This window comes from Coregonus clupeaformis, chromosome 28 (assembly GCF_020615455.1).
Source record: "Coregonus clupeaformis isolate EN_2021a chromosome 28, ASM2061545v1, whole genome shotgun sequence".
Taxonomy (NCBI): domain Eukaryota; kingdom Metazoa; phylum Chordata; class Actinopteri; order Salmoniformes; family Salmonidae; genus Coregonus; species Coregonus clupeaformis.
Window position 1 is genome coordinate 7,493,890 of NC_059219.1, and position 27,297 is coordinate 7,521,186.

Consider the following 27,297-nt stretch of genomic DNA (forward strand, 5'->3'; position numbering starts at 1 on the left):
ACCCCTTCTGGCTTTTTGGGCGCGTGCTCGCGCCATTTTGACCGCGCCTCCCTCCCTCCCCATAAAACCGTGCGCATGCGGCAGATCATGCAAAGAGTATGGTCGGGCTCGAGAAGGGCAACTTTTCCGTTAGTCAGCATCAAAGATAATTACGATATAAAGGTTAAAATACAAAGAAGCCAGAGTTTTTATGGTTGACATCTGGTGAGTAATTTGAGGAGTTGAGCTGTTTACCTTTTTACCTGAAATATTCTCTAAAATGTCGTGGCACAGGGCAGGCTAGCTAGTCTCATTTCACAGCCACTGTGTCTCCTGACTAGCTAACTAGCTAGCCAACCAGGTGTTCTTCATAATAATCACCCACGTGCCAGCGTTCATCAGTTATCCTGTTGTTTACCAAACGTGTTTCATTTCAATGGAAATTCAGGAATTTGGAGAATATAAGCAATAATAATGTGCCCATTCAAATGTTTATCCTTTGTTGCTTTTCTTAGAATGTATTAAATAACTCTATTTCTACTTCATGTTAAAGACCGTTTGTTTATCTGTTTCCAGATCTCTGGTTGCCAGATAAAAGAAGCAAAATATGACCATAATACTTCGGTTGCAGGGTCTGAACATTGAGGCCGGGACTGAAGACATACGCAGATTCTTTACCAACTTGTACATCCCAGAAGGTGGTGTATACATTATAGGAGGACACCTTGGTGAAGCGTTCATTGTGTTCACTACAGAGAGAGATGGCCAGCATGCAATGCGGCGCTCTGGAACTATTCTTCGAGGGTCTCCGGTGACCCTACATATTAGTAGCATCGCAGAACTGCAACGAAAAATGGAGTCCAAACTACAGAGGGAGAAGCTCCTTCCATTGCTGTTACCTGAGAAGAAGCCTTTGCCACCCCCGGAAGCGCTCTTGCCCGACCCTGCCACAGCCCTACTGATCGGCCTTGTTGCTGCTATCCAAGGACTGCAGTCTAATCAGCCAGGAGAGCACAACAATGCGGCAGCAGCACCTGGTCCTGTGCTCAGGGTCGATAGCACAGCTGTGCCTGTGGGTGAGCCAAGGAGACCAGAGGAGGCTTACAGTCCAAGGCCAGGCTACGTCAGGCTCTTTGGCCTGCCAAAGACTGTCACCAGGCAGGAGATCTGCCACTTCTTCAAAGGCCTGTTGGTCCAGGATGTGATAGCTAATGTGAAGCTGGGCGTGAGCCATGGCTGCCTCGTAAAGTTTGGGCATGCCCAGGACGCATGTGACGCTCTGAGCTTCAACCACCAGCGACTGGGCCGCATCAGTGTGGAGGTCCGTGGGGCCTCTGAGGAATTGTGGCGCTATGCCATCCAGCAGTGTCAGAACCCTTCATATGACCCCTTGGAAAACCCCTTGTATAGGCCCACAACCCAGAAAGATAGAACCTCGTACAAATCCCAAGAAATACCCTCGTATACAATCCAGAGAGATGGACCCTCATTAGAATCAGAGGAAATGCAGCACCAAACCCAGGAAAGGGCAAGGCCCTCATACAGAACCCAAAGACAAAGCTTGTATGAGCCTGACAGAGAAACACCCATGACCTGGGCCAAGAGGCTCTCCGAGGACCGGTCGCTGTCACGGTCACCCAAGAGGCCCAGATCCTGTGAGTCCCTTTCGTCGAGCGTGGAGTACTGTATCATGGCGCAAAATCTATCCAAAACAATAACGAAGACTGAGATAAAAGAATTGTTTGGCTGTCCGAACATCGCCAACAGCAAAATATTACACTTACTGTATAAGGATAGCCAGAGGACAGATACAGCGTTTGTAGTATTCGACCAAACGGAAGACTACATTTATGCTTTGAACCTGAACGGCTGCCATGTTGGTTCCCAGGCCATAGATGTTTCCTCCGTCAGCAAGGAGAAGATGCAAGCCATGTTGTCAACTGGAAGACACCATGGCAACCCCAAGACAACGCCAGCGGTGTCAGAGCGAAGCGAGGAGGAGAAACATCAGATTGAGAGACCCAGGGTGAGTCAGTTTCCCACAGGACAGACATGTGTTTACATACGAAACCTCCAATCAGATGTGACGAAAATGGAAATCAGAGATTTTTTCTGCGAACTCCCTCTGGCTGAGCAGTTTATCTACATGCTGCATGATCAAGAAGGCAACGGCATCGGTGAGGCCGTGGCTCAGTTTAAAACTGAGGATTTTGCTACACGGGCCCAGAAACAACATGGCAAGACATACATGGGAACCAGAGTGCTTCTCACCTGTATCAGCTTCCAGCAGATGGAGGACATCTTGAAAAGGAATCCATGAGGAAAGACAACCTACTCCTCATATTTACATTTTAGTCATTTAGTAGACACACTTATCCAGAGCGACTTACAAGTGCATACATTTTCATACTTTTTTCCCCTACTGGTTCCCCCGTGGGAATCGAACCCACAACCCTGGCGTTGCAACGGTCATGCTCTACCAACTGAGACCTACTGGACAACTGTTGACCAGAGCCACGTGGTGATCTGGTCAGAAGTAGTGGACTATATGAGGGATAGGGTGTCATCTGAGATTGGCCCTAAAACTCCAAAGATGGCACTTTAGGACTGAGCTCGTCACTGGAATGAGCATCTTTGAGTCGTAGTGGCTTTGGGAAGTGTTACAACCCCATACCCTTCAGTCATCAACAGTTACATTTGGACAGCAAGTCTTCACTGGATATGCAGTCTGGATGTGAGTCAATATCCATTCACTGTTACTGAATGATTCCAACTTTAATTTCAAGACCTCCCATGGTACAGAGGCCCTTAATATTTCTATAATACCAATGGATGTATGCAGCAAATCATTCTACACCTGCAGGTTGACTAAATGCATTTCAAAGTGTGCAACAGCGTGACAATGTTTGAAAACCAGCAACAGTATATCAGACTATCTACAGGACAGCATTTCATTTGTTTTCTGACATTCCTTATTGTTTATTTCTTTATTGGAATCATATTACACAGAAATTACTCTTTATGAAACATTTTGTTGTCAATATTTTTGTCACTAATTAAATGTTACCAAAACTACCTGATTTTGATTCAAACTCATTTTATTTATTATTAAACTGTTTTCAATTTCTAGTATGTAAGTCGCTCTGGATAAGAGCGTCTGCTAAATGACTAAAATGTAAATGTAAATGTAATTTCACTACTTTTGATATGGTAGATTTAAGGTCATAACTTGAGCCAGCAACATTTCTCACACAGCTGGAGAAGCATAGACGGCACCCCTGAGAGCCAGTTTATTTTTTGTTACCTACTAACTCTGTTGGCTCAGATGATAAAATACACCTCCTGGAATCCCCTGGGTGATGCACAGTTCCAGTTTTACAGCAAAGGAACAAAAGCCACCATACAGTGCATTCAGAAAGTATTCTAAAATGGATTAAATACATTTTTCCCCTCATCAATCTACACACTATCCCATAGTGACAAAGCGAATAGTTTTTTAGAAATGTTTGCAAATGTATTAAAATAAACAGAAATACCTTATTTACGTAAAAAAAAAAAAAAAGAAGCCATTTAGCAGACGCTTTTATCCAAAGCGACTTAGTCATGCGTGCATTTATAATAATAAAATAAATTAATAAAATAAATAAAAATTATAATGTCACTAACTGTAAGTCGCTCTGGATAAGAGCATCTGCTAAATGACTAAAATGTAAATGTAAATGTAAATAACTACGAAATTGAGCTCAGGTGCATCCTGTTTCCATTAATCATCCTTGATGTTTCTGCACTTGTTTGGAGTCCACCTGTGGTAAATTCAATTGATTGGACATGATTGGGAAAGGCACACACTTGTCTATATAAGATCCCACAGTTGACATTGCATGTCAGAGCAAAAAGCAAGTCACGAGGTCGAAGGAATTGTCCGTAGAGCTCCAAGGCAGGACTGTGTCGAGACACAGATCTGGAAAACATTTCTGCAGCATTGAAGGTCCCCAAGAACACAGTGGCCTCCATCATTCCTAAATGGAAGAAGTTTGGAACCACCAAGACTCTTCCTAGAGCTGGCCAGATTCGGGGCAGAAGGGCCTTGGTCAGGGAGGTGACCAAGAACCCGATGGTCACTGACAGAGCTCCAGAGTTCCTCTGTGGAGATGGGAGAACCTTCCATAACCCCAACCATCTCTGCAGCACTCCACCATTCAGGCCTTTATGGTATAGTGGCCAGATGGAAGCCACTCCTCAGTAAAAGGCAGATGACAGCCTGCTTGGAGTTTGCCAAAAGGCACCTAAAGGACTCTGACCATGAGAAACAAGATTATCTGGTCTGATGAAACCAAGATTGAACTCTTTGGCCTGAATGCTATCTGTCTATCTCTGTTCTCTCCTCTCCGCACAGGCCATACAAACGCTTCACACGGCGTGGCTGCTGCCACTCTAATCTGGTGGTCCCTGCGCGCACGACCCACGTGGAGTTCCAGGTCTCCGGTAGCCTCTGGAACTGCCGTTCTGCGGCCAACAAGGCAGAGTTAATCTCAGCCTATGCTACCCTTCAGTCCCTTGACTTCTTGGCGCTGACGGAAAAATGGATTACCACAGAAAACACTGCTACTCCTACTGCTCTTTCCTCGTCTGATCATGTGTTCTCGCATACCCCGAGAGCATCTGGTCAGCGCGGCGGTGGCACAGGAATCCTCATCTCTCCCAAGTAGACGTTCTCTCTTTTCCCCCTGACCCATCTGTCTATCTCCTCATTTGAATTCCATGCTGTCACAGTCACTAGCCCATTCAAGCTTAACATCCTTGTCATTTATCGTCCACCAGGTTCCGTTGGAGAGTTCATCAATGAGCTTGACGCCTTGATAAGTTCCTTTCCTGAGAATGGCTCACCCCTCACAGTTCTGGGTGACTTTAACCTCCCTACGTCTGCCTTTGACTCATTTCTCTCTGCCTCCTTCTTTCCACTCCTTTCCTCTTTTGACCTCACCCTCACACCGTCCCCCCCTACTCACAAGGCAGGCAATACGCTTGACCTCATCTTTACTAGATGCTGTTCTTCTACTAATCTCACTGCAACTCCCCTCCAAATCTCCGACCACTACTTCGTATCCTTTTCTCTCTCGCTCTCCTCCAACACTACTCACTCTGCCCCTACTCAGATGTTAATGTGCCATCGCAACCTTCGCTCTCTCTCTCCCGCTACTCTCTCCTCTTCCATCCTATCATCTCTTCCCTCTGCTAAATCCTTCTCCCTCCAATCTCCTGATTCTGCCTCCTCAACCCTCCTCTCCTCCCTCTCTGAATATTTTGATTCTCTATGTCCCCTATCCTCCTGGCTGGCTCGGTCCTCCCCTCCTGCTCCGTGGCTTGACGATTCATTGCGAGCTCACAGAACAGGGCTCTGGGTAGCCGAGCGGAAATAGAGGAAAACTAGACTCCCTGCGGACCTGTCATCTTTCCACTCCCTCCTCTCTACATTCTCTTCCTCCGTTTCTGCTGCTAAAGCCACTTTCTACCACTAAATTTCAAGCCTCTGCCTCTAACCCTAGGAAGTTATTTGCCACCTTCTCCTCCCTGCTGAATCCTCCTCCCTCTCTGTGGATGACTTCGTCAACCATTTTGAAAAGAAGGTTGACGACATCCGATCCTAATTTATTAAGTCAAATGACACCGCTGGTCCTGCTCACACTGCCCTACCCTATGCTTTGACTTCTTTCTCCCCTCTCTCTCCAGATTAAATCTTGCGACTTGTGACGGCCGGCCACCCAACAACCTGCCCGCTTGACCCTATCCCCTCCTCTCTTCTCCAGACCATTTCCGGAGACCTTCTCCCTTACCTCACCTCGCTCATCAACTCATCCTTGTCCGCTGGCTATGTCCCTTCCATCTTCAAGAAAGCGAGAGTTGCACCCCTCCTCAAAAAACCTACACTCGATCCCTCCGATGTCAACAACTACAGACCAGTATCCCTTCTTTCTTTTCTCTCAAACTCTTGAGCGTGCCGTCTATAGCCAACTCTCCTGCTATCTCTCTCAGAATTACCTTCTTGATCCAAACCAGTCAGGTTTCAAGACTGGTCTTTCAACTGAGACTGCTCTTCTCTGTGTCACGGAGGCTCTCCGCACTGCTAAAGCTAACTCTCTCTCCTCTGCTCTCATCCTTCTAGACCTATCTGCTGCCTTTGATACTGTGAACCATCAGATCCTCCTCTCCACCCTCTCCGAGTTGGGCATCTCCGGCGCGGCTCACTCTTGGATTGCGTCCTACCTGACAGGTCACTCCTATCAGGTGGCGTGGCGAGAATCTGTCTCCGCACCACATGCTCTCACCACTGGTGTCCCCCAGGGCTCAGTTCGAGGCCCTCTCCTATTCTCTCTATACACCAAGTCACTTGGCTCTGTCGTATCCTCACATGGTCTCTCCTATTATTGCTACGCAGACGACACACAATTCATCTTCTCCTTTCCCCCTTCTGATAACCAGGTGGCGAATCGCATCTCTGCATGTCTGGCAGACATATCAGTGTGGATGTCGGATCACCACCTCAAGCTGAACCTCGGCAAGACGGAGCTGCTCTTCCTCCCTGGGAAGGACTGCCCGCTCCATGATCACGGTTGACAACTCCGTTGTGTCCTCCTCCCAGAGTGCAAAGAACCTTAGCGTGACCCTGGACAACACCCTGTCGTTCTCCGCTAACATCAAAGCGGTGACCCGATCCTGTAGGTTCATGCTCTACAACATTCGCAGAGTACGACCCTACCTTACACAGGAAGCGGCACAGGTCCTAATCCAGGCACTTGTCATCTCCCATCTGGATTACGGCAATTCGCTGTTGGCTGGGCTCCCTGCCTGTGCCATTAAACCCCTACAACTCATCCAGAACGCTGCAGCCCGTCTGGTGTTCAAACTTCCCAAGTTCTCTCACGTCACCCCGCTCCTCCGTACACTCCACTGGCTTCCAGTTGAAGCTCGCATCTGCTACAAGACCATGGTGCTTGCCTACGGAGCTGTGAGGGGAACGGCACCTCCTTACCTTCAGGCTCTGATCAGTCCCTACACCCAAACGAGGGCATTACGTTCTTCCACCTCTGGCCTACTGGTCCCCCTACCTCTGCGGAAGCACAGTTCCAGCTCAGCCCAGTCAAAACTGTTCGCTGCTCTGGCAACCCAATGGTGGAACAAGCCCCCTCACGACGCCAGGACAGCGGAGTCACTGACCACCTTCCGGACACTTGAAACCCTACCTCTAAGGAATACCTGGGATAGTATAAAAGTAATCCTAACTCCCCCCCTGCCCCACCCCCCAATTATTATTATTCTTACCAAATTTACAAAAACAGACAAATACAAATAATAAATAAATAAAAGATATATATATATATATATATCAAACAAATGAACATTTTAAATACTCAAAAAAAATTAAATTACAAAAAACAAATACTAAAATTGTAAAGTGGTTGTCCCACTGGATATCATAAGGTGAATGCACCAATTTGTAAGTCGCTCTGGATAAGAGCGTCTGCTAAATGACGTAAATGTAAAATGTAATGCCAAGTGTCACGTCTGGAGGAAACCTGGCACCATCCCTACAGTGAAGCATGGTGGTGGCAGCATCATGGTGTTTTGATGTTTTTCCACAGTTTTTCAGCGGCAGGGACTGGGAGACTAGTCAGGACCGAGGGAAAGATGAACGGAGCAAAGTAGAGCGATCCTTGATGAAAACCTGCTCCAGAGCACTCAGGAACTCAGACTGGGGCAAAGGTTCACCTTCCAACAGGACAACGACCCTAAGCACACAGCCAAGAGTGCCTTCGGGAAAAGTCTCAATGTCCTGGAGTGGACCAGCCAGAGACCGGACTTTAATCCGATCTAACATCTCTGGAGACCTGAAAATAGCTATGCAGTGACGCTCCCCATCCAACCTGACAGAGCTTGAGGGGGATCTACAGAGAAGAATGGGAGAAACTCCCCAAATACAGGCGTACCAAGCTTGTAGCGTCATACCCAAGGCTGTAATTGCTGGGAAAGGTGCTTCAACAAAGTACTGAGTAAAGGGTCTGAATACTTATGTAAATGTGATCTTTTTTAAATTTTTAATACATTTGCAAACATTTCCAAAAACCTGTTTTTGCTTTGTCATTATGGGGTATTGTGTGTAGATTGAGAACTATTTAATCCATTTTAGAATAAGGCTGTAATGTAACAAAATGAGGAAAAAGTGAAGGGGTCTGAATACTTTCCAAATGCACTGTACATCCTGGGATTCCGTTCAGGCCCAGCCAATCAGAATGAGTTTTAATTAGACAGAAACACAGCTGTCGGGGTGGCTTGTCTCAGATGATCCCGCAGGTGAAGCCTGATGTGGAGAAAACGAGGATGACCAACTCAAACAGCATTCAGTACGTCAGTAACCCGTTTACCTCCAAACATATTTTTCCCTAAACATTTGACACTTATTCTCTCAAACATGTCATTTCTAAACACAACACAAGATATCCAAGAAACCCCAGTAAAATATTTGCCAAAATCACATACGAATACGGACAATGGTTAAAACTAAAAGTCAAACTTTGGTCCAACCTATTAATGTCAAAAGAAAAGTTATTATAAAAACAAAGTCTGCACTAATAAGTACACAATTGTTTAAGAGTTTCTGCTTTGAAGGAACATTTTAACTATAAAAAAAAAACAAATCCTCTGTTCAGTGGCTAGACAGACAGCTGCAGACCCCATGGACTCTCAGGGTATATCTTGGGGGGGGCGGAGGATGGGTTATCCCAGGAAGATGGTTGTGTCACGTGGGGATGGATCAGTTAGTTGTAGTACCTGGATGGACCATCAGAGTATCTGGAAGGGCCTGCAGAGAGGAGATAAAATAGATGACTGATGTACTGTAGATTATTTCTGAACAAAACTACAGCCATTAAAAGGCTGGATGTGTGTGTATTTAATTTGTTGACCGAGGCTGTGCGTACCGGAGAGGTTCCCAGAGAGGCCACCTGAGAAGCGGTCACTACCGCTAGACATTCTGGGTGAATCGGAGTAGCTCATGGAGCCCAGCGACGAACTGCTCTTCATACTAGGACCCTGCTGGAGACACAAACGCACATACACTGAATAAAAAAACAACATAAAAGGCGACCAACTATTGAGGAATTCTTTGTGGTTTCCTGAATCACATCATCTACCTTACGTCTATGGGAGTACAATAGGAACAGGTTTAGCCACAGTAAGGAGGAGGTGGGATGTTAGGATGCATTTGGGGAGAGAACACAGAAGGTTCTAGAGCACTACCCTGTAATGCCATAATCAACAGCAATAAATCAGTGACTGAACACATGGCCAGACAGGAAGTGGGTTACAGGGCTCTGAATCAAGTCTGCCATTTACCCTCACGTCACCAGTTCCTGTTGCAGGAAGCACCTGAGAGATGCATGTTACACTGGTACTGCAGCTGACATAGAGCATGGTGTGTGTGTGCGTTGCATACCGAGGAAACACTCCTAAGTCTGTAGTCCATCAGGACGTCTGTCAGCTTCTGTGTCACCTTCAGCACGATCTGAGCATCGCCCTCATTCTCGATCTGGAAATTGTCCTACACACAGGAATCAGACACTCAACACTCAGCACGTTTAAATAACACAAGAAAGCATAGTCTCACACAAGCGGTTCCACCCACCAGGTATTTGAGCAGTGTAGAGGGAAGGCTGCTGCTTTCAGGTACTGCTCCCATCAACCCCTGGCCTGATCCATTACCTATCTGTCCTCCTCTGAACTCCTCAGGGTAGCGGCTTCCCGGACTCTCCCCCAACAGCCCACCCTGGCCAAAGCCACCGTCCCTTCCCCCTCCCAGCCCAAAGCCATCGGCTGAACCCCCCAGCCTCTGACCCCCTATATTGTCAGGGTAGCCTCGGAAGCTGGAGCGAGACAGGGGGTCAGAGTAGCCCCCCATACCACCCATGGGGTAGTCGAGGAGGCCGTCTTGGAGAGGGAACTCCCCTGGGAACAGAGGCTCTGCAAACCTGCCACCTGGAGGGAGACAAAATAATGCATTTGGACTAGTAAACAACACTGCATCCCAACATACCCCAGTCAAGCGCACAACAAAAGTCTTATCACCTCAGTAATCTCTGTTAACCCGGAAGTAAAATCTTGTGTAATTTGGTCAGCTGCGTGATTAACTTCTGTATTTATACACGTTAGAAATTGAGAGTTACAACAAAAAAGGAAGTCTCCACCCTAGCAAATGGAAACTCTCAACTAAAGCCTGCCTCCACACGCAAAGCACTCGAGGCGAAGCAGTTTAAGCACCGCCTTCGCCCAATCCCGATACGGACAAATAACCAGTGACGAAAAACCAGAACTAATGCTGCTCGGATCTCACGCATCCCATTCAGTCCTTGCAGATTATCTCGGTCTACATTCAGAATCTGCCCACGGGAGACTATCACCTCAGGGACAACCTTCCACTTCTCTCCACACACGCTCTCACCTGGTTTTGGTCCTCTAGGTCCCATCCCTCCTGGAAGCCCCATGTTGGGGATTGCTGAACCTGTGATGACAGGGAGAGATGTCAGAACCACAGTACATCTAAACGCAGACTGAGCACAACGAGATTCAGGCATACAGTAACTTGAGAATAAACAGAAAGACGTACGTAGTCCTGCGAACGCTTGGACCTCACTGGGCTCCTTCAGAATCACCTGAAAGACCATACAGAATCAAGTCAATCTTCTCACCTTCAGCTGTCCCCTGCCCTCTCCCCCTTCTCACTTTCAGCTGTCCCCTGCCCTCTCCCCCTTCTCACCTTCAGCTGTCCCCTGCCCTCTCCCCCTTCTCACCTTCAGCTGTCCCCTGCCCTCTCCCCCTTCTCACCTTCAGCTGTCCCCTGCCCTCTCCCCCTTCTCACCTTTAGCTGTCCCCTGCCCTCTCCCCCTTCTCACCTTTAGCTGTCCCCTGCCCTCTCCCCCATCTCACCTTTAGCTGTCCCCTGCCCTCTGCCTTCTCCAGCTCTGCTGCTGCTTCTTTCACCTTCTTCCTCACTTCATGGTCCTTTGTGGCAGCATTCTCCGCAAAGGGCATCTTGGCAGAATGGTTTTGCTTCTGGAGAACAGATGAGGCCATACAGTTATACAGCATCATAACACAGACCTGTAGTTCCAACAGCCTTTACTGTGAATGTTTATAGTGACACATACACGGGGCCTCACCATGTATCTGAAGGAGTGCTTCCAGCCCTTGATGTGAGCCAGCATGTCAGTCTGCAGATGGCTCACCTTGCAGAGTTTACACTGGTAGTGGGGCGGGACTGACTTACTGGGGCTGCGGTACTCCCACACATATTGAAGACCTGCAGGACACGAGTGACAGCTCACACAACCAACCATGGGCAGGGAAAAATCCACAACCAATCACAGACTGGAAAATCACAGAGCCCCATGAAGCCTATATTAGTGAAAGAGTGCAATGGAGTGACTTGACTTAAACCTCTTGGACCCTTTGGGCATAGGGCACTTTATGTTACGAACCCCGTGGCTCTAAACGTCTAGGGTGGATGGACATGAGACCCGTAACATAAATTATGCAAATTAGGAGTGTGGCATGGAGCAGTGAGAACAAATGTGACACAACAACCATGAACTACCGTCAAACACAAATGGTTTATTTCAGAACACACGGTAAGGGTTTGGGAAAAAGGGCTGAGCAGGACCCAAGAAATGAAACAATAGTGTAAAACCCCCTAAACTGATCTAGCCTGCCTGAAGAACCGCTAGGCTACTGCTAGTCATACAAAAGTACAGTGGGTGGTCCGCTCAGGTCTAACTAGTGTTTTTAGACAGATTTCTTCCTACGGGTAATGTACGCCCAAGGGCAACTAGCTTAAACTCCCCTTTTCCCAGAAACACACAAAGCTACCAAACAGGGTAATCAGCAATTAAGTAGTACACAATACACAGGACACCACAGTATCCGCACTCACATAACAAAACAGTAGTCTAACAGAATTACCAATCATAATAAACAGCAACTTAGTGAGTAACCAAAAACAGGACACCACCGTGTCCATACTCACAAACGGAAATATTCTCTCTCTCTCTCAACAAACACAAGACTGGCTTTTATACAATGGGCTGTGTGATTGAACAAACGAGTAACAGGTGGTGCAATGCACAGGAATGTTCACTGATTGGTCCAATCAGCAGACACCTCAACGACCACCAATCAGGAACATACAGGACACCTGTGATTAGGGCAGAAGGAGAGAAACACACAAAAACACAGGATACCTGTATCCGTAACACTCCCACCCTTAAAAGAGCAAACCACAATGGTGATAGTACGTGTGTCGCAAACAACACCCAAATTCACAAATCATCCTATCGGGATAACAAAAAAAAACCTAGATCATTACACACGAGACAAAGCATCTGCCAACACATTATCCAACCCCTTTTTGTGGCGGATCTCCAAATTATAATTTTGCACGACAAGTGCCCAACGCATAAGGCGTTGGTTCTGGTTGTACATCCGGTGGAGAAAAACTAAGGGGTTATGGTCAGTATACACTATCACTGGTAATGCACTGGAACCAACATAAACTTCAAAGTACTGCAGAGCTAACAACAAAGCTAGAGCTTCTTGTTCAATGGTGGAATAGTTTGTCTGACATTTGTTAAATTTCCGTGAAAAATAACAGACAGGATGGTCCACTCCACTCTGGTCCTGCTGCAGTAGAACAGCCCCAGCACCTCTGGCACTTGCATCTACCTCCAGTTTAAACGGCCGTTCAAAATCTGGCGCAGCAAGAACAGGAGTACTACATAAGAGTGCTTTAGCAGTGTTGAAAGCAGTACGACAATCTTCAGACCATACAAATTTTCTCGCCGGACTGAGCAAATCCGTTAATGGAGCAACTACAGCAGAGAAATTTTTACAGAAACTACGGTAGTAGCCAACCATCCCTAAAAAACGGCGTAGCTCTCTTCTGGTGGTAGGTGCGGGAAATGCGTTTATAGCCGAGACCTTGGCATCTACAGGGCGCACCTGACCATGGCCGACCTGTTTACCAAGATACGTAACAGTGGCCTTCCCAAACTCGCACTTTGCTAAGTTCAGGGTTAGAGAAGCGGTTGCTAGACGTTCACACACTACCCTTAGAGTGTTAACATGATCAGACCACTCAGTTGAATAAATTACCAGATCATCAAGGTAAGCACTACAATTAGGAACTCCAGCCAATACTGTGTTAACCAGGCGTTGGAAAGTGGCTGGTGCGTTCCGCATCCCAAATGCCATGACAGCATATTGTAGGAAGTGATCTGGGGTCACAAAGGCAGAGATGTCGGAGGCACGTGGGGTTAACGGCACCTGCCAGTAACCTTTAGAAGATCTAGTTTGGTTACATAAGTAGCAGCACCAACAGTATCAATACAGTCATCCAGTCTGGGTAACGGGAACGAGTCGGGCACTGTGACAGCATTGACTTTCCGATAGTCCGTACATAATCTGGATGTCCCATCAGGTTTAGGAACCAGAATGCACGGAGAACTCCAAGGACTTGAACTTGGCATAGCCAGGTTATTCTCCAGCAAATAACCGACCTCACCCCTCATTATCTTTCTCTTAGCGACGTTGACACGATAAGGATGTTGCTTGATAGGTGCAGCGTTTCCAACATTAATGTCATGTTCTAACACATTTGTACATGTAGGAACATCATTAAAAAGACATGGAAAGCTGTGTAATAGTCTCACAATATCATCTGACTGTCTGTCCGTTAAATGAATCAGGCTTGACGGGAGAGACAGCAGCATCTCTGAATTGGGCAATCTAGCACACTGCTGCTGAGTATTGCGCAACTCCAAACCATCTCCGTCCACATCATTAACATGACCTCCCACTACAGCCGTAGCAGCAATAGAGACAGCCGACTCGGCCAGTTTCTCTAGACTGTCTACCTGAGTGACGGGTCTGGTGTGGTATGTCTTCAACATGTTAACGTGGCACACACGAGATTGACGTTTTCTATCAGGAGTCTGTATCACATAGTCAGTTTCAGTTAGTTTCTTTTCAATGACATAAGGACCAGAGAAACGTGCTGACAATGACGCTGCTGGCACAGGCAACAATACAAGAACTCGGTCACCTGGCTGCAGTGAACGAGAAACAGCCTGTGTGTCATAGTGTCGTTTCATCCGTTTCTGTGAGGAAGACAGCGCTTCCTTTGCTAGAGCACAGGCAGCATGTAGGCGCTCACGAGCGACTAACGTAGTCCAACACATTTTCTTTCACACACAACTCTTGTGACAAAAACTGATCCTTAAGGACTTTCATAGGTCCTCTCATGGTGTGTCCAAACACCAGTTCAGCTGGGCTGAACCCTAGGGATTCCTGTACTGTCTCACGGACAGCAAACAACACTAGAGGAACTCCCTCATCCCAATCTTTCTCAGATTCCAAGCAATATTTATGGAGCATAGACTTCAGGGTCTGATGCCAACGTTCAAGCGCACCCTGAGACTCTGGGTGATCCATAAAGTGGGGGTTCGTCCGGGATCTATCCCATGCTACTCATGCAAATTAGTAAGTGTCTGGTTCAGTGTTGAGCTTGGCAGCGGTACTACCTGTTTTTTTGTGTGTTCAGTAGTCGACGGCTCGTGTTGCTAGTAGGATGGCTACTTTTGAGTTGGAGGCATTTTTGGAAAACCCTACGTGGGAGGTTTTTGATAATTGCCGTAGAGTGGATCTACAGGCTTTGGCTGACCACTTTTCTTTACCCATACCGAGGGGTTTAGTGAAAGCAGAAGTTAGGGAAGTAGTGCTAGCGATATTGTTAAACGAGCGAGTGCTTGAGTTACCGCCGCCTGAGTCTGCTGCTCCTGTAGGGGATGTGGTTGCTACGCCTGTAAGCCCATCAGTGTCTGAGGACGAGACTAAGGCTCCAGCCACATTGCCCGTTATGACCCACTCTCCCCACTGACTGACAGTGATGCCAGGATGGATGTCCGCTCGACACGGCTCCAAATGGAGGCGGAAGAGCGGGCACAAATCAGGCAAGACAAGCTGGAGATGCGTAAAATGGAGCTAGAGGCAGAACAGGAGACGCGTAAGCTAAAGGCAGAACAGGAGACGCGTAAGCTAAAGGCAGAACAGGAGACGCGTAAGCTAGAGGCAAGGATTTTAACACTTGTTTGAACAGTGTAGAAAGGAAATTCGTACCCTGATCAGTTTGTATCACCTTAGGTAACCAGTTTATGTTGACAATTATGTGTGTGGCCACCAGGTACCCAGAGGCCATTCCTCTGCGAAGGATTACTGCTCCGGTGGTGAGTAAAGCGTTGATCAAATTCTTCTCAACTTTTGGGTTACCTAAGGTGATACAAACTGATCAGGGTACGAATTTCCTTTCTACACTGTTCAAACAAGTGTTAAAATCCTTGTCAGTTACACACCGTGTGTCAAGCGCATATCACCCAGAGTCTCAGGGTGCGCTTGAACGTTGGCATCAGACCCCGAAGTCTATGCTCCGTAAATATTGCTTGGAATCTGAGAAAGATTGGGATGAGGGAGTTCCTCTAGTGTTGTTTGCTGTCCGTGAGACAGTACAGGAATCCCTAGGGTTCAGCCCAGCTGAACTGGTGTTTGGACACACCATGAGAGGACCTATGAAAGTCCTTAAGGATCAGTTTTTGTCTCAAGAGTTGTGTGTGAAAGAAAATGTGTTGGACTACGTTAGTCGCTTTCGTGAGCGCCTACATGCTGCCTGTGCTCTAGCAAAGGAAGCGCTGTCTTCCTCACAGAAACGGATGAAACGACACTATGACACACAGGCTGTTTCTCGTTCACTGCAGCCAGGTGACCGAGTTCTTGTATTGTTGCCTGTGCCAGGAGCGTCATTGTCAGCACGTTTCTCTGGTCCTTATGTCATTGAAAAGAAACTAACTGAAACTGACTACGTGATACAGACTCCTGATAGAAAACGCCAATCTCGTGTGTGCCACGTTAACATGTTGAAGACATACCACACCAGACCCGTCACTCAGGTAGACAGTCCAGAGAAAATGGCCGAGTCGGCTGTCTCTATTGCTGCTACGGCTGTAGTGGGAGGTCATGTTAATGATGTGGACGGAGATGGTTTGGAGTTGCGCAATACTCAGCAGCAGTGTGCTAGATTGCCCAATTCAGAGATGCTGCTGTCTCTCCCGTCAAGCCTGATTCATTTAACGGACAGAGAGTCAGATGATATTGTGAGACTATTACACAGCTTTCCATGTCTTTTTAATGATGTTCCTACATGTACTAATGTGTTAGAACATGACATTAATGTTGGAAACGCTGCACCTATCAAGCAACATCCTTATCGTGTCAACGTCTCTAAGAGAAAGATAAAGTGGGGGCTCGTCTGGGATATATCCCATGTTACTCATGCAAATTAGTAAGTGTCTGGTTCAGTGTTGAGCTTGGCAGCTGTACTACCTGTTTTTTTTGTGTGTTCAGTAGTCGACGGCTCGTGTTGCTAGTAGGATGGCTACTTTTGAGTTGGAGGCATTTTTGGAAAACCCTACGTGGGAGGTTTTTGATAATTGCCGTAGAGTGGATCTACAGGCTTTGGCTGACCACTTTTCTGTACCCATACCGAGGGGTTTAGTGAAAGCAGAAGTTAGGGAAGTAGTGCTAGCGATATTGTTGAACGAGCGAGTGCTTGAGTTACCGCCGCCTGAGTCTGCTGCTCCTGTAGGGGATGTGGTTGCTGTTCCTGTAAGCCCATCAGTGTCTGAGGACGAGACTAAGGCTCCAGCCACATTGCCCCGTTATGACCCACTCTCCCCACTGACTGACAGTGATGCCAGGATGGATGTCCGCTCGACACGGCTCCAAATGGAGGCGGAAGAGCGGGCACAAATCAGGCTAGACAAACTGGAAACGCGTAGGCTTGATCAGGAACAGGAGACGCGTAAGTTAGAGGCAGAGCTGGAAACGCGTAGGCTTGATCAGGAACTGGAGATGCGTAAGATGGAACTGGAGACGCGTAGGCTTGATCAAGAACTGGAGACGCGTAAGATGGAACTGGAGTTGCGTAAAATGGAACTGGAGGCAGAAACAGCGAGGTTAGTCTCTGCTCATACTATGTCTTCTAGTGAGCCATCCTCACCAGCTGTGTCATCTGCTACGTTTGATATTAGTAGGCAGATCACCTTGGTACCTGTGTTCAGGGAGTCAGAGGTTGATTCCTATTTCAGTGTGTTTGAACGTATAGCGGTAGCATTGAAATGGCCCGAAGAGGTATGGTGCCTATTACTTCAGTGTAAACTAACAGGTAAAGCCCAAGAGGTTCTGGCAGCGCTACCTCTTGAAGACAGTTTGAATTATGAAGTGGTCAAAGCTACTGTTCTTCGTGCCTATGAGCTTGTTCCTGAGGCATATCGACAGAGATTTAGGTCTCATAAAAAGTCTCCTACTCAGACTTATGTGGAGTTTGCTAGAGACAAAGGAAATCTGTTTGACAAATGGCACAGTGCTAGTAAGGTAACTGATTTTAACTCTCTACGGGAGTTAATCTTGTTAGAAGAGTTTAAAAATTGCTTACCGGAACGCATTGTAGTTTATCTGAACGAACAGAAAGTATCCTCAGTCGGAAGCGTCTGTATTGGCAGACGAGTTTGTGTTGACGCATAAGAGCGTGTTTTCGGCTCGTACGGAGAGCAGGGCTGCGGAGTTGCTAACTTTTAATCCTAGTCGACCAGCAGTACATCCAGCACGCCCAAAAGATGTGCGTCACTGTTTCTATTGTCATAAGGTGGGACATTTGGTTAGTGATTGCTTTTTGCTTAAACGCAAACCGGGGATGCCTCAGCACGCCAGGCCGCCAACGGGTGTTGGGCTGATTCGTACGGTTGTAAGGCCGGAATCAAGACAGAGGCCTCATACTGAATGTGGTTTGAAAGTCCCTGTCCCAGATCACAGTTATGAACCGTTCATTTTTGAGGGGTTTGTTTCTATATCAGATGACGAAGCGTCTCAGCGTCCAGTTAGAATCCTCAGGGATACTGGTGCGGCGCAGTCGTTCATACTAGCTGATGTGTTGCCCTTGTCTAATAATACATATTGTGGTTCCAGTGTGTTAGTACAAGGAATTGAAATGGGTTTCGTCCCAGTGCCATTGCACTTTGTGAACGTACACTCTGAGTTAGTCAGTGGATTGTTCAGAGTTGGCGTACGTCCTATGTTGCCAGTAAAAGGTGTGACATTTATAATGGGCAACGATATTGCCGGAGGAAAGGTAATACCCATATTGGAGGTATTGGATAAAAGTGACCAGTCTCTCTCCGAGGAGCTGGCACAGGGTTATCCAGATGTGTTCCCCGCTTGTGCTGTCACACGTGCTCAAGCACGACAAGTGGGTGAAGTGATAGATTTGTCAGACACGATTCTATTCAGAGAGTGTGACCCAGAGGATAGTTCGGGTGCTACCTCTGGTAAGCTGGTGCAGTCTGACCAACAGCCCAGAGAAAGGAAGAAGGATGTGGAACTTGTTGCTGAGGCAATACAGTTACCAGTTACTCGTGAGCAGCTGATCGCTAACCAACAGGTTGACATTAGCCTGGCTAAATTTTTTTCTAGTGTTGTCTCAGAGGACGAGCTAAAGAAGAAAAACATGGCATATTTCATTGATGGTAATCTCCTCATGCGTAAATGGACATCCCATGTTGACGCTGGCGAAGATTGGAATGCTGTTTACCAAATAGTGATTCCTACAGCCTTTCGACAAAATGTTTTATCCCTCGCTCATGATCACCAGTGGTCCGGACATCTGGGAGTCACCAAGACTTATGATCGTGTTTTGCGACATTTCTTTTGGCCTGGCTTAAAACAAGATGTGGCTCAGTTCTGTCGGACTTGCCACACCTGTCAAGTAGTTGGGAAACCGAACCAGGTTATTTCCCCCGCGCCTCTTTGTCCCATACCGGCCATAGGTGAACCATTCGAACATGTGATGGTTGATTGTGTTGGACCATTACCGAAAACAAAATCTGGAAACCAGTCTTGTGTTTGTTGAGAAAGAGAGAGAATATTTCCGGATGTGAGTATGGACACGGTGGTGTCCTGTTTTTGGTTACTCACTAAGTTGCTGTTTATTATGATTGGTAAATTCTGTTAGACTACTGTTTTGTTATGTGAGTGCGGATACTGTGGTGTCCTGTGTATTGTGTACTACTTAATTGCTGATTACCCTGTTTGGTAGCTTTGTGTGTTTCTGGGAAAAGGGGAGTTTAGCTGTTGCCCTTGGGCGTACATTACCCGTAGGAAGAAATCTGTCTAAAAACACTAGTTAGACCTGAGCGGACCACCCACTGTACTTTTGTATGACTAGCAGTAGCCTAGCGGTTCTTCAGGCAGGCTAGATCAGTTTAGGGGTTTTACACTATTGTTTCATTTCTTGGGTCCTGCTCAGCCCTTTTTCCCAAACCCTTACCGTGTGTTCTGAAATAAACCATTTGTGTTTGACGGTAGTTCATGGTTGTTGTGTCACATTTGTTCTCACTGCTCCATGCCACACTCCTAATTTGCATAATTTATGTTACGGGTCTCATGTCCATCCACCCTAGACGTTTAGAGCCACGGGGTTCGTAACATAAAGTGGCTCTAAACGTCTAGGGTGGATGGACATGAGACCCGTAACATAAATTATGCAAATTAGGAGTGTGGCATGGAGCAGTGAGAACAAATGTGACACAACAACCATGAACTACCGTCAAACACAAATGGTTTATTTCAGAACACACGGTAAGGGTTTGGGAAAAAGGGCTGAGCAGGACCCAAGAAATGAAACAATAGTGTAAAACCCCTAAACTGATCTAGCCTGCCTGAAGAACCGCTAGGCTACTGCTAGTCATACAAAAGTACAGTGGGTGGTCCGCTCAGGTCTAACTAGTGTTTTTAGACAGATTTCTTCCTACGGGTAATGTACGCCCAAGGGCAACTAGCTTAAACTCCCCTTTTCCCAGAAACACACAAAGCTACCAAACAGGGTAATCAGCAATTAAGTAGTACACAATACACAGGACACCACAGTATCCGCACTCACATAACAAAACAGTAGTCTAACAGAATTTACCAATCATAATAAACAGCAACTTAGTGAGTAACCAAAAACAGGACACCACCGTGTCCATACTCACATCCGGAAATATTCTCTCTCTTTCTCAACAAACACAAGACTGGTTTTTATACAATGGGATGTGTGATTGAACAAACGAGTAACAGGTGGTGCAATGCACAGGACTGTTCACTGATTGGTCCAATCAGCAGACACCTCAACGACCACCAATCAGGAACATACAGGACACCTGTGATTAGGGCAGAAGGAGAGAAACACACAAAAACACAGGATACCTGTATCTGTAACACTCCCACCCTTAAAAGAGCAAACCACAATGGTTTGCGACACACGTACTATCACAACACCCAAATTCACAAATCATCCTATCGGGATAAAAAAAAATAAAACCTAGATCATTACACACGAGACAAAGCATCTGCCAACACATTATCCAACCCCTTTTTGTGGCGGATCTCCAAATTATAATTTTGCACGACAAGTGCCCAACGCATAAGGCGTTGGTTCTGGTTGTACATCCGGTGGAGAAAAACTAAGGGGTTATGATCAGTATACACTATCACTGGTAATGCACTAGAACCCACATAAACTTCAAAGTACTGCAGAGCTAACAACAAAGCTAGAGCTTCTTGTTCAATGGTGGAATAGTTTGTCTGACATTTGTTAAATTTCCGTGAAAAATAACAGACAGGATGGTCCACTCCACTCTGGTCTTGCTGCAGTAGAACAGCCCCAGCACCTCTGGCACTTGCATCTACCTCCAGTTTAAACGGTCGTTCAAAATCTGGCGCAGCAAGAACAGGAGTACTACATAAGAGTGCTTTAGCAGTGTTAAAAGCAGTACAACAATCTTCAGACCATACAAATTTTCTCGCCGGACTGAGCAAATCCGTTAATGGAGCAACTACCGCAGAGAAATTTTTACAGAAACTACGGTAGTAGCCAACCATCCCTAAAAAACGGCGTAGCTCTCTTCTGGTGGTAGGTGCGGGAAATGCGTTTATAGCTGAGACCTTGGCATCTACAGGGCGCACCTGACCATGGCCGACCTGTTTACCAAGATAAGTAACAGTGGCCTTCCCAAACTCGCACTTTGCTAAGTTCAGGGTTAGAGAAGCGGTTGCTAGACGTTCACACACTACCCTTAGAGTGTTAACATGATCAGACCACTCAGTTGAATAAATTACCAGATCATCAAGGTAAGCACTACAATTAGGAACTCCAGCCAATACTGTGTTAACCAGGCGTTGGAAAGTGGCTGGTGCGTTCCGCATCCCAAATGCCATGACAGCATATTGTAGGAAGTGATCTGGGGTCACAAAGGCAGAGATGTCGGAGGCACGTGGGGTTAACGGCACCTGCCAGTAACCTTTAGAAGATCTAGTTTGGTTACATAAGTAGCAGCACCAACAGTATCAATACAGTCATCCAGTCTGGGTAACGGAACGCAGTCGGGCACTGTGACAGCATTGACTTTCCGATAGTCCGTACATAATCTGGATGTCCCATCAGGTTTAGGAACCAGAATGCACGGAGAACTCCAAGGACTTGAACTTGGCATAGCCAGGTTATTCTCCAGCAAATAACCGACCTCACCCCTCATTATCTTTCTCTTAGCGACGTTGACACGATAAGGATGTTGCTTGATAGGTGCAGCGTTTCCAACATTAATGTCATGTTCTAACACATTAGTACATGTAGGAACATCATTAAAAAGACATGGAAAGCTGTGTAATAGTCTCACAATATCATCTGACTCTCTGTCCGTTAAATGAATCAGGCTTGACGGGAGAGACAGCAGCATCTCTGAATTGGGCAATCTAGCACACTGCTGCTGAGTATTGCGCAACTCCAAACCATCTCCGTCCACATCATTAACATGACCTCCCACTACAGCCGTAGCAGCAATAGAGACAGCCGACTCGGCCATTTTCTCTGGACTGTCTACCTGAGTGACGGGTCTGGTGTGGTATGTCTTCAACATGTTAACGTGGCACACACGAGATTGGCGTTTTCTATCAGGAGTCTGTATCACGTAGTCAGTTTCAGTTAGTTTCTTTTCAATGACATAAGGACCAGAGAAACGTGCTGACAATGACGCTCCTGGCACAGGCAACAATACAAGAACTCGGTCACCTGGCTGCAGTGAACGAGAAACAGCCTGTGTGTCATAGTGTCGTTTCATCCGTTTCTGTGAGGAAGACAGCGCTTCCTTTGCTAGAGCACAGGCAGCATGTAGGCGCTCACGAAAGCGACTAACGTAGTCCAACACATTTTCTTTCACACACAACTCTTGAGACAAAAACTGATCCTTAAGGACTTTCATAGGTCCTCTCATGGTGTGTCCAAACACCAGTTCAGCTGGGCTGAACCCTAGGGATTCCTGTACTGTCTCACGGACAGCAAACAACACTAGAGGAACTCCCTCATCCCAATCTTTCTCAGATTCCAAGCAATATTTACGGAGCATAGACTTCAGGGTCTGATGCCAACGTTCAAGCGCACCCTGAGACTCTGGGTGATATGCGCTTGACACACGGTGTGTAACTGACAAGGATTTTAACACTTGTTTGAACAGTGTAGAAAGGAAATTCGTACCCTGATCAGTTTGTATCACCTTAGGTAACCCAAAAGTTGAGAAGAATTTGATCAACGCTTTACTCACCACCGGAGCAGTAATCCTTCGCAGAGGAATGGCCTCTGGGTACCTGGTGGCCACACACATAATTGTCAACATAAACTGGTTACCAGATTTTGTTTTCGGTAATGGTCCAACACAATCAACCATCACATGTTCGAATGGTTCACCTATGGCCGGTATGGGACAAAGAGGCGCGGGGGAAATAACCTGGTTCGGTTTCCCAACTACTTGACAGGTGTGGCAAGTCCGACAGAACCGAGCCACATCTTGTTTTAAGCCAGGCCAAAAGAAATGTCGCAAAACACGATCATAAGTCTTGGTGACTCCCAGATGTCCGGACCACTGGTGATCATGAGCGAGGGATAAAACATTTTGTCGAAAGGCTGTAGGAATCACTATTTGGTAAACAGCATTCCAATCTCCGCCAGCGTCAACATGGGATGTCCATTTACGCATGAGGAGATTACCATCAATGAAATATGCCATGTTTTTCTTCTTTAGCTCGTCCTCTGAGACAACACTAGAAAAACATTTAGCCAGGCTAATGTCAACCTGTTGGTTAGCGATCAGCTGCTCACGAGTAACTGGTAACTGTATTGCCTCAGCAACAAGTTCCACATCCTTCTTCCTTTCTCTGGGCTGTTGGTCAGACTGCACCAGCTTACCAGAGGTAGCACCCGAACTATCCTCTGGGTCACACTCTCTGAATAGAATCGTGTCTGACAAATCTATCACTTCACCCACTTGTCGTGCTTGAGCACGTGTGACAGCACAAGCGGGGAACACATCTGGATAACCCTGTGCCAGCTCCTCGGAGAGAGACTGGTCACTTTTATCCAATACCTCCAATATGGGTATTACCTTTCCTCCGGCAATATCGTTGCCCATTATAAATGTCACACCTTTTACTGGCAACATAGGACGTACGCCAACTCTGAACAATCCACTGACTAACTCAGAGTGTACGTTCACAAAGTGCAATGGCACTGGGACGAAACCCATTTCAATTCCTTGTACTAACACACTGGAACCACAATATGTATTATTAGACAAGGGCAACACATCAGCTAGTATGAACGACTGCGCCGCACCAGTATCCCTGAGGATTCTAACTGGACGCTGAGACGCTTCGTCATCTGATATAGAAACAAACCCCTCAAATGAACGGTTCATAACTCATCCTCACCAGCTGTGTCGTCTACTACGTTTGATATTAGTAGGCAGATCACCTTGGTACCTGTGTTCAGGGAGTCAGAGGTTGATTCCTATTTCAGTGTTTTTGAACGTATAGCGGTAGCATTGAAATGGCCCAAAGAGGTATGGTGCCTATTACTTCAGTGTAAACTAACAGGTAAAGCCCAAGAGGTTCTGGCAGCGCTACCTCTTGAAGACAGTTTGAATTATGACGTGGTCAAAGCTACTGTTCTTCGTGCCTATGAGCTTGTTCCTGAGGCATATCGACAGAGATTTAGGTCTCATAAAAAGTCTCCTACTCAGACTTATGTGGAGTTTGCTAGAGACAAAGGAAATCTGTTTGACAAATGGCACAGTGCTAGTAAAGTAACTGATTTTAACTCTCTACAGGAGTTAATCTTGTTAGAAGAGTTTAAAAATTGCTTACCCGAACGCATTGTAGTTTATCTGAACGAACAGAAAGTATCCTCACTGTCGGAAGCGTCTGTATTGGCAGACGAGTTTGTGTTGACGCATAAGAGCGTGTTTTCGGCTCGGACGGAGGGCAGGGTTGCGGAGTTGCTAACTTTTAATCCTAGTCGACCAGCAGTACATCCAGCACGCCCAAAAGATGTGCGTCACTGTTTCTATTGTCATAAGGTGGGACATATGGTTAATGATTGCTTTCTGCTAAAACGCAAACCGGGGATGCCTCAGCACGCCAGGCCGCCAACGGGTGTTGGGCTGATTCGTACGGTTGTAAGGCCGGAATCAAGACAGAGGCCTCATAGTGAATGTGGTTTGAAAGTCCCTGTCCCAGATCACAGTTATGAACCGTTCATTTTTGAGGGGTATGTTTCTATATCAGATGACGAAGCGTCTCAGCGTCCAGTTAGAATCCTCAGAGATACTGGTGCGGCACAGTCGTTCATACTCGCTGATGTGTTGCCCTTGTCCAGTAATACATATTGTGGTTCCAGTGTGTTAGTACAAGGAATTGAAATGGGTTTCGTCCCAGTGCCATTGCACTTTGTGAACGTACACTCTGAGTTAGTCAGTGGATTGTTCAGAGTTGGTGTACGTCCTATGTTGCCAGTAAAAGTCCTTGGAGTTCTCCGTGCATTCTGGTTCCTAAACCTGATGGGACATCCAGATTATGTACGGACTATCGGAAAGTCAATGCTGTCACAGTGCCCGACTCGTTCCCGTTACCCAGACTGGATGACTGTATTGATACTGTTGGTGCTGCTACTTATGTAACCAAACTAGATCTTCTAAAAGGTTACTGGCAGGTGCCGTTAACCCCACGTGCCTCCGACATCTCTGCCTTTGTGACCCCAGATCACTTCCTACAATATGCTGTCATGGCATTTGGGATGCGGAACGCACCAGCCACTTTCCAACGCCTGGTTAACACAGTATTGGCTGGAGTTCCTAATTGTAGTGCTTACCTTGATGATCTGGTCATTTATTCAACTGAGTGGTCTGATCATGTTAACACTCTAAGGGTAGTGTGTGAACGTCTAGCAACCGCTTCTCTAACCCTGAACTTAGCAAAGTGCGAGTTTGGGAAGGCCACTGTTACTTATCTTGGTAAACAGGTCGGCCATGGTCAGGTGCGCCCTGTAGATGCCAAGGTCTCAGCTATAAACGCATTTCCCGCACCTACCACCAGAAGAGAGCTACGCCGCTTTTTAGGGATGGTTGGCTACTACCGTAGTTTCTGTAAAAATTTCTCTGCGGTAGTTGCTCCATTAACGGATTTGCTCAGTCCGGCGAGAAAATTTGTATGGTCTGAAGATTGTCGTACTGCTTTCAACACTGCTAAAGCACTCTTATGTAGTACTCCTGTTCTTGCTGCGCCAGATTTTGAACGACCGTTTAAACTGGAGGTAGATGCAAGTGCCAGAGGTGCTGGGGCTGTTCTACTGCAGCAAGACCAGAGTGGAGTGGACCATCCTGTCTGTTATTTTTCACGGAAATTTAACAAATGTCAGACAAACTATTCCACCATTGAACAAGAAGCTCTAGCTTTGTTGTTAGCTCTGCAGTACTTTGAAGTTTATGTTGGTTCCAGTGCATTACCAGTGATAGTGTATACTGATCATAACCCCTTAGTTTTTCTCCACCGGATGTACAACCAGAACCAACGCCTTATGCGTTGGGCACTTGTCGTGCAAAATTATAATTTGGAGATCCGCCACAAAAAGGGGTTGGATAATGTGTTGGCAGATGCTTTGTCTCGTGTGTAATGATCTAGGTTTTTTTTGTTATCCCGATAGGATGATTTGTGAATTTGGGTGTTGTGATAGTACGTGTGTCGCAAACCATTGTGGTTTGCTCTTTTAAGGGTGGGAGTGTTACAGATACAGGTATCCTGTGTTTTTGTGTGTTTCTCTCCTTCTGCCCTAATCACAGGTGTCCTGTATGTTCCTGATTGGTGGTCGTTGAGGTGTCTGCTGATTGGACCAATCAGTGAACATTCCTGTGCATTGCACCACCTGTTACTCGTTTGTTCAATCACACAGCCCATTGTATAAAAACCAGTCTTGTGTTTGTAGAGAGAGACTTTTTCCATATGTGAGTATGGACACGGTGGTGTCCTGTGTGTGTTGTGTACTCACTAAGTTGTTGGTTACCCTGTTGGTAACTTTATTAGAAACTATTTCTTTACCTGAGTGTGGATACTGTTGTGTCCTGTGTGGTGTGTACTTATTTAATTGCTGATTACCCTGTTTGGTAGCTTTGTGTGTTTCTGGGAAAAGGGGAGTTTAAGCTAGTTGCCCTTGGGCGTACATTACCCGTAGGAAGAAATCTGTCTAAAAACACTAGTTAGACCTGAGCGGACCACCCACTGTACTTTTGTATGACTAGCAGTAGCCTAGCGGTTCTTCAGGCAGGCTAGATCAGTTTAGGGGGTTTTACACTATTGTTTCATTTCTTGGGTCCTGCTCAGCCCTTTTTCCCAAACCCTTACCGTGTGTTCTGAAATAAACCATGTGTGTTTGACGGTAGTTCATGGTAGTTGTGTCCTATTTGTTCTCACTGTTCCATGCCACACTCCTAATTTGCATAATTTATGTTACGGGTCTCATGTCCATCCACCCTAGACGTTTAGAGCCACGGGGTTCGTAACAGGCATCTACCATGGTGCAATGGAGTAGGTACTCACCAATGACTGTCTCACCAGTGATGGCCTTCAGCTGTTTGGTCAAGGAGGGGATGGTCTGGACCTTTCCCGCCTTGGTGGTGAACACTGGGAAATGCACAGAAGTCAACACACAAAGCGCAAACACGGCAGAGACTGCATCATGAGATCGCCATCCTGCCCACGGACAGGGGAGACCAAAGAGTCCACACGTCCAGTCATCTGACCAGCAGACAG

The 27,297-nt window shown here is 46.6% G+C and overlaps 2 protein-coding genes across 4 annotated transcripts; one reads left to right on the plus strand and one right to left on the minus strand.

The window, feature by feature from the left end:
- Positions 1 to 74: 74 nt before the first annotated feature.
- LOC121543246 (RNA-binding protein 12B) lies at positions 75 to 2,392 on the plus strand. 2 transcript variants are annotated; one of them, XM_041853002.2, is made up of 2 exons: positions 75 to 204; positions 556 to 2,392. In XM_041853002.2, exon 2 carries the CDS (start codon positions 587 to 589, stop codon positions 2,297 to 2,299), a length of 1,713 nt encoding a protein of 570 aa, XP_041708936.2. In that variant the 5' UTR covers positions 75 to 204; positions 556 to 586; the 3' UTR covers positions 2,300 to 2,392. The 2 variants fall into 2 exon arrangements, with proteins under 2 accessions (XP_041708936.2, XP_041708937.2); XM_041853003.2 differs by having other exon boundaries at positions 611 to 2,392.
- A 5,808-nt stretch (positions 2,393 to 8,200) lies between these two features.
- Positions 8,201 to 27,168, minus strand: LOC121543247 (the record flags this gene model as incomplete). 2 transcript variants are annotated; one of them, XM_045208375.1, is given in 9 exon segments in its annotated part: positions 8,201 to 8,836; positions 8,955 to 9,066; positions 9,470 to 9,574; positions 9,659 to 10,008; positions 10,472 to 10,531; positions 10,637 to 10,682; positions 10,957 to 11,082; positions 11,190 to 11,329; positions 27,085 to 27,168. In XM_045208375.1, coding segments are annotated over 9 exon segments (1,067 nt in total), but the record flags the coding sequence as incomplete, so codon positions are not given.
- Between the last annotated feature and the right edge of the window lie 129 nt (positions 27,169 to 27,297).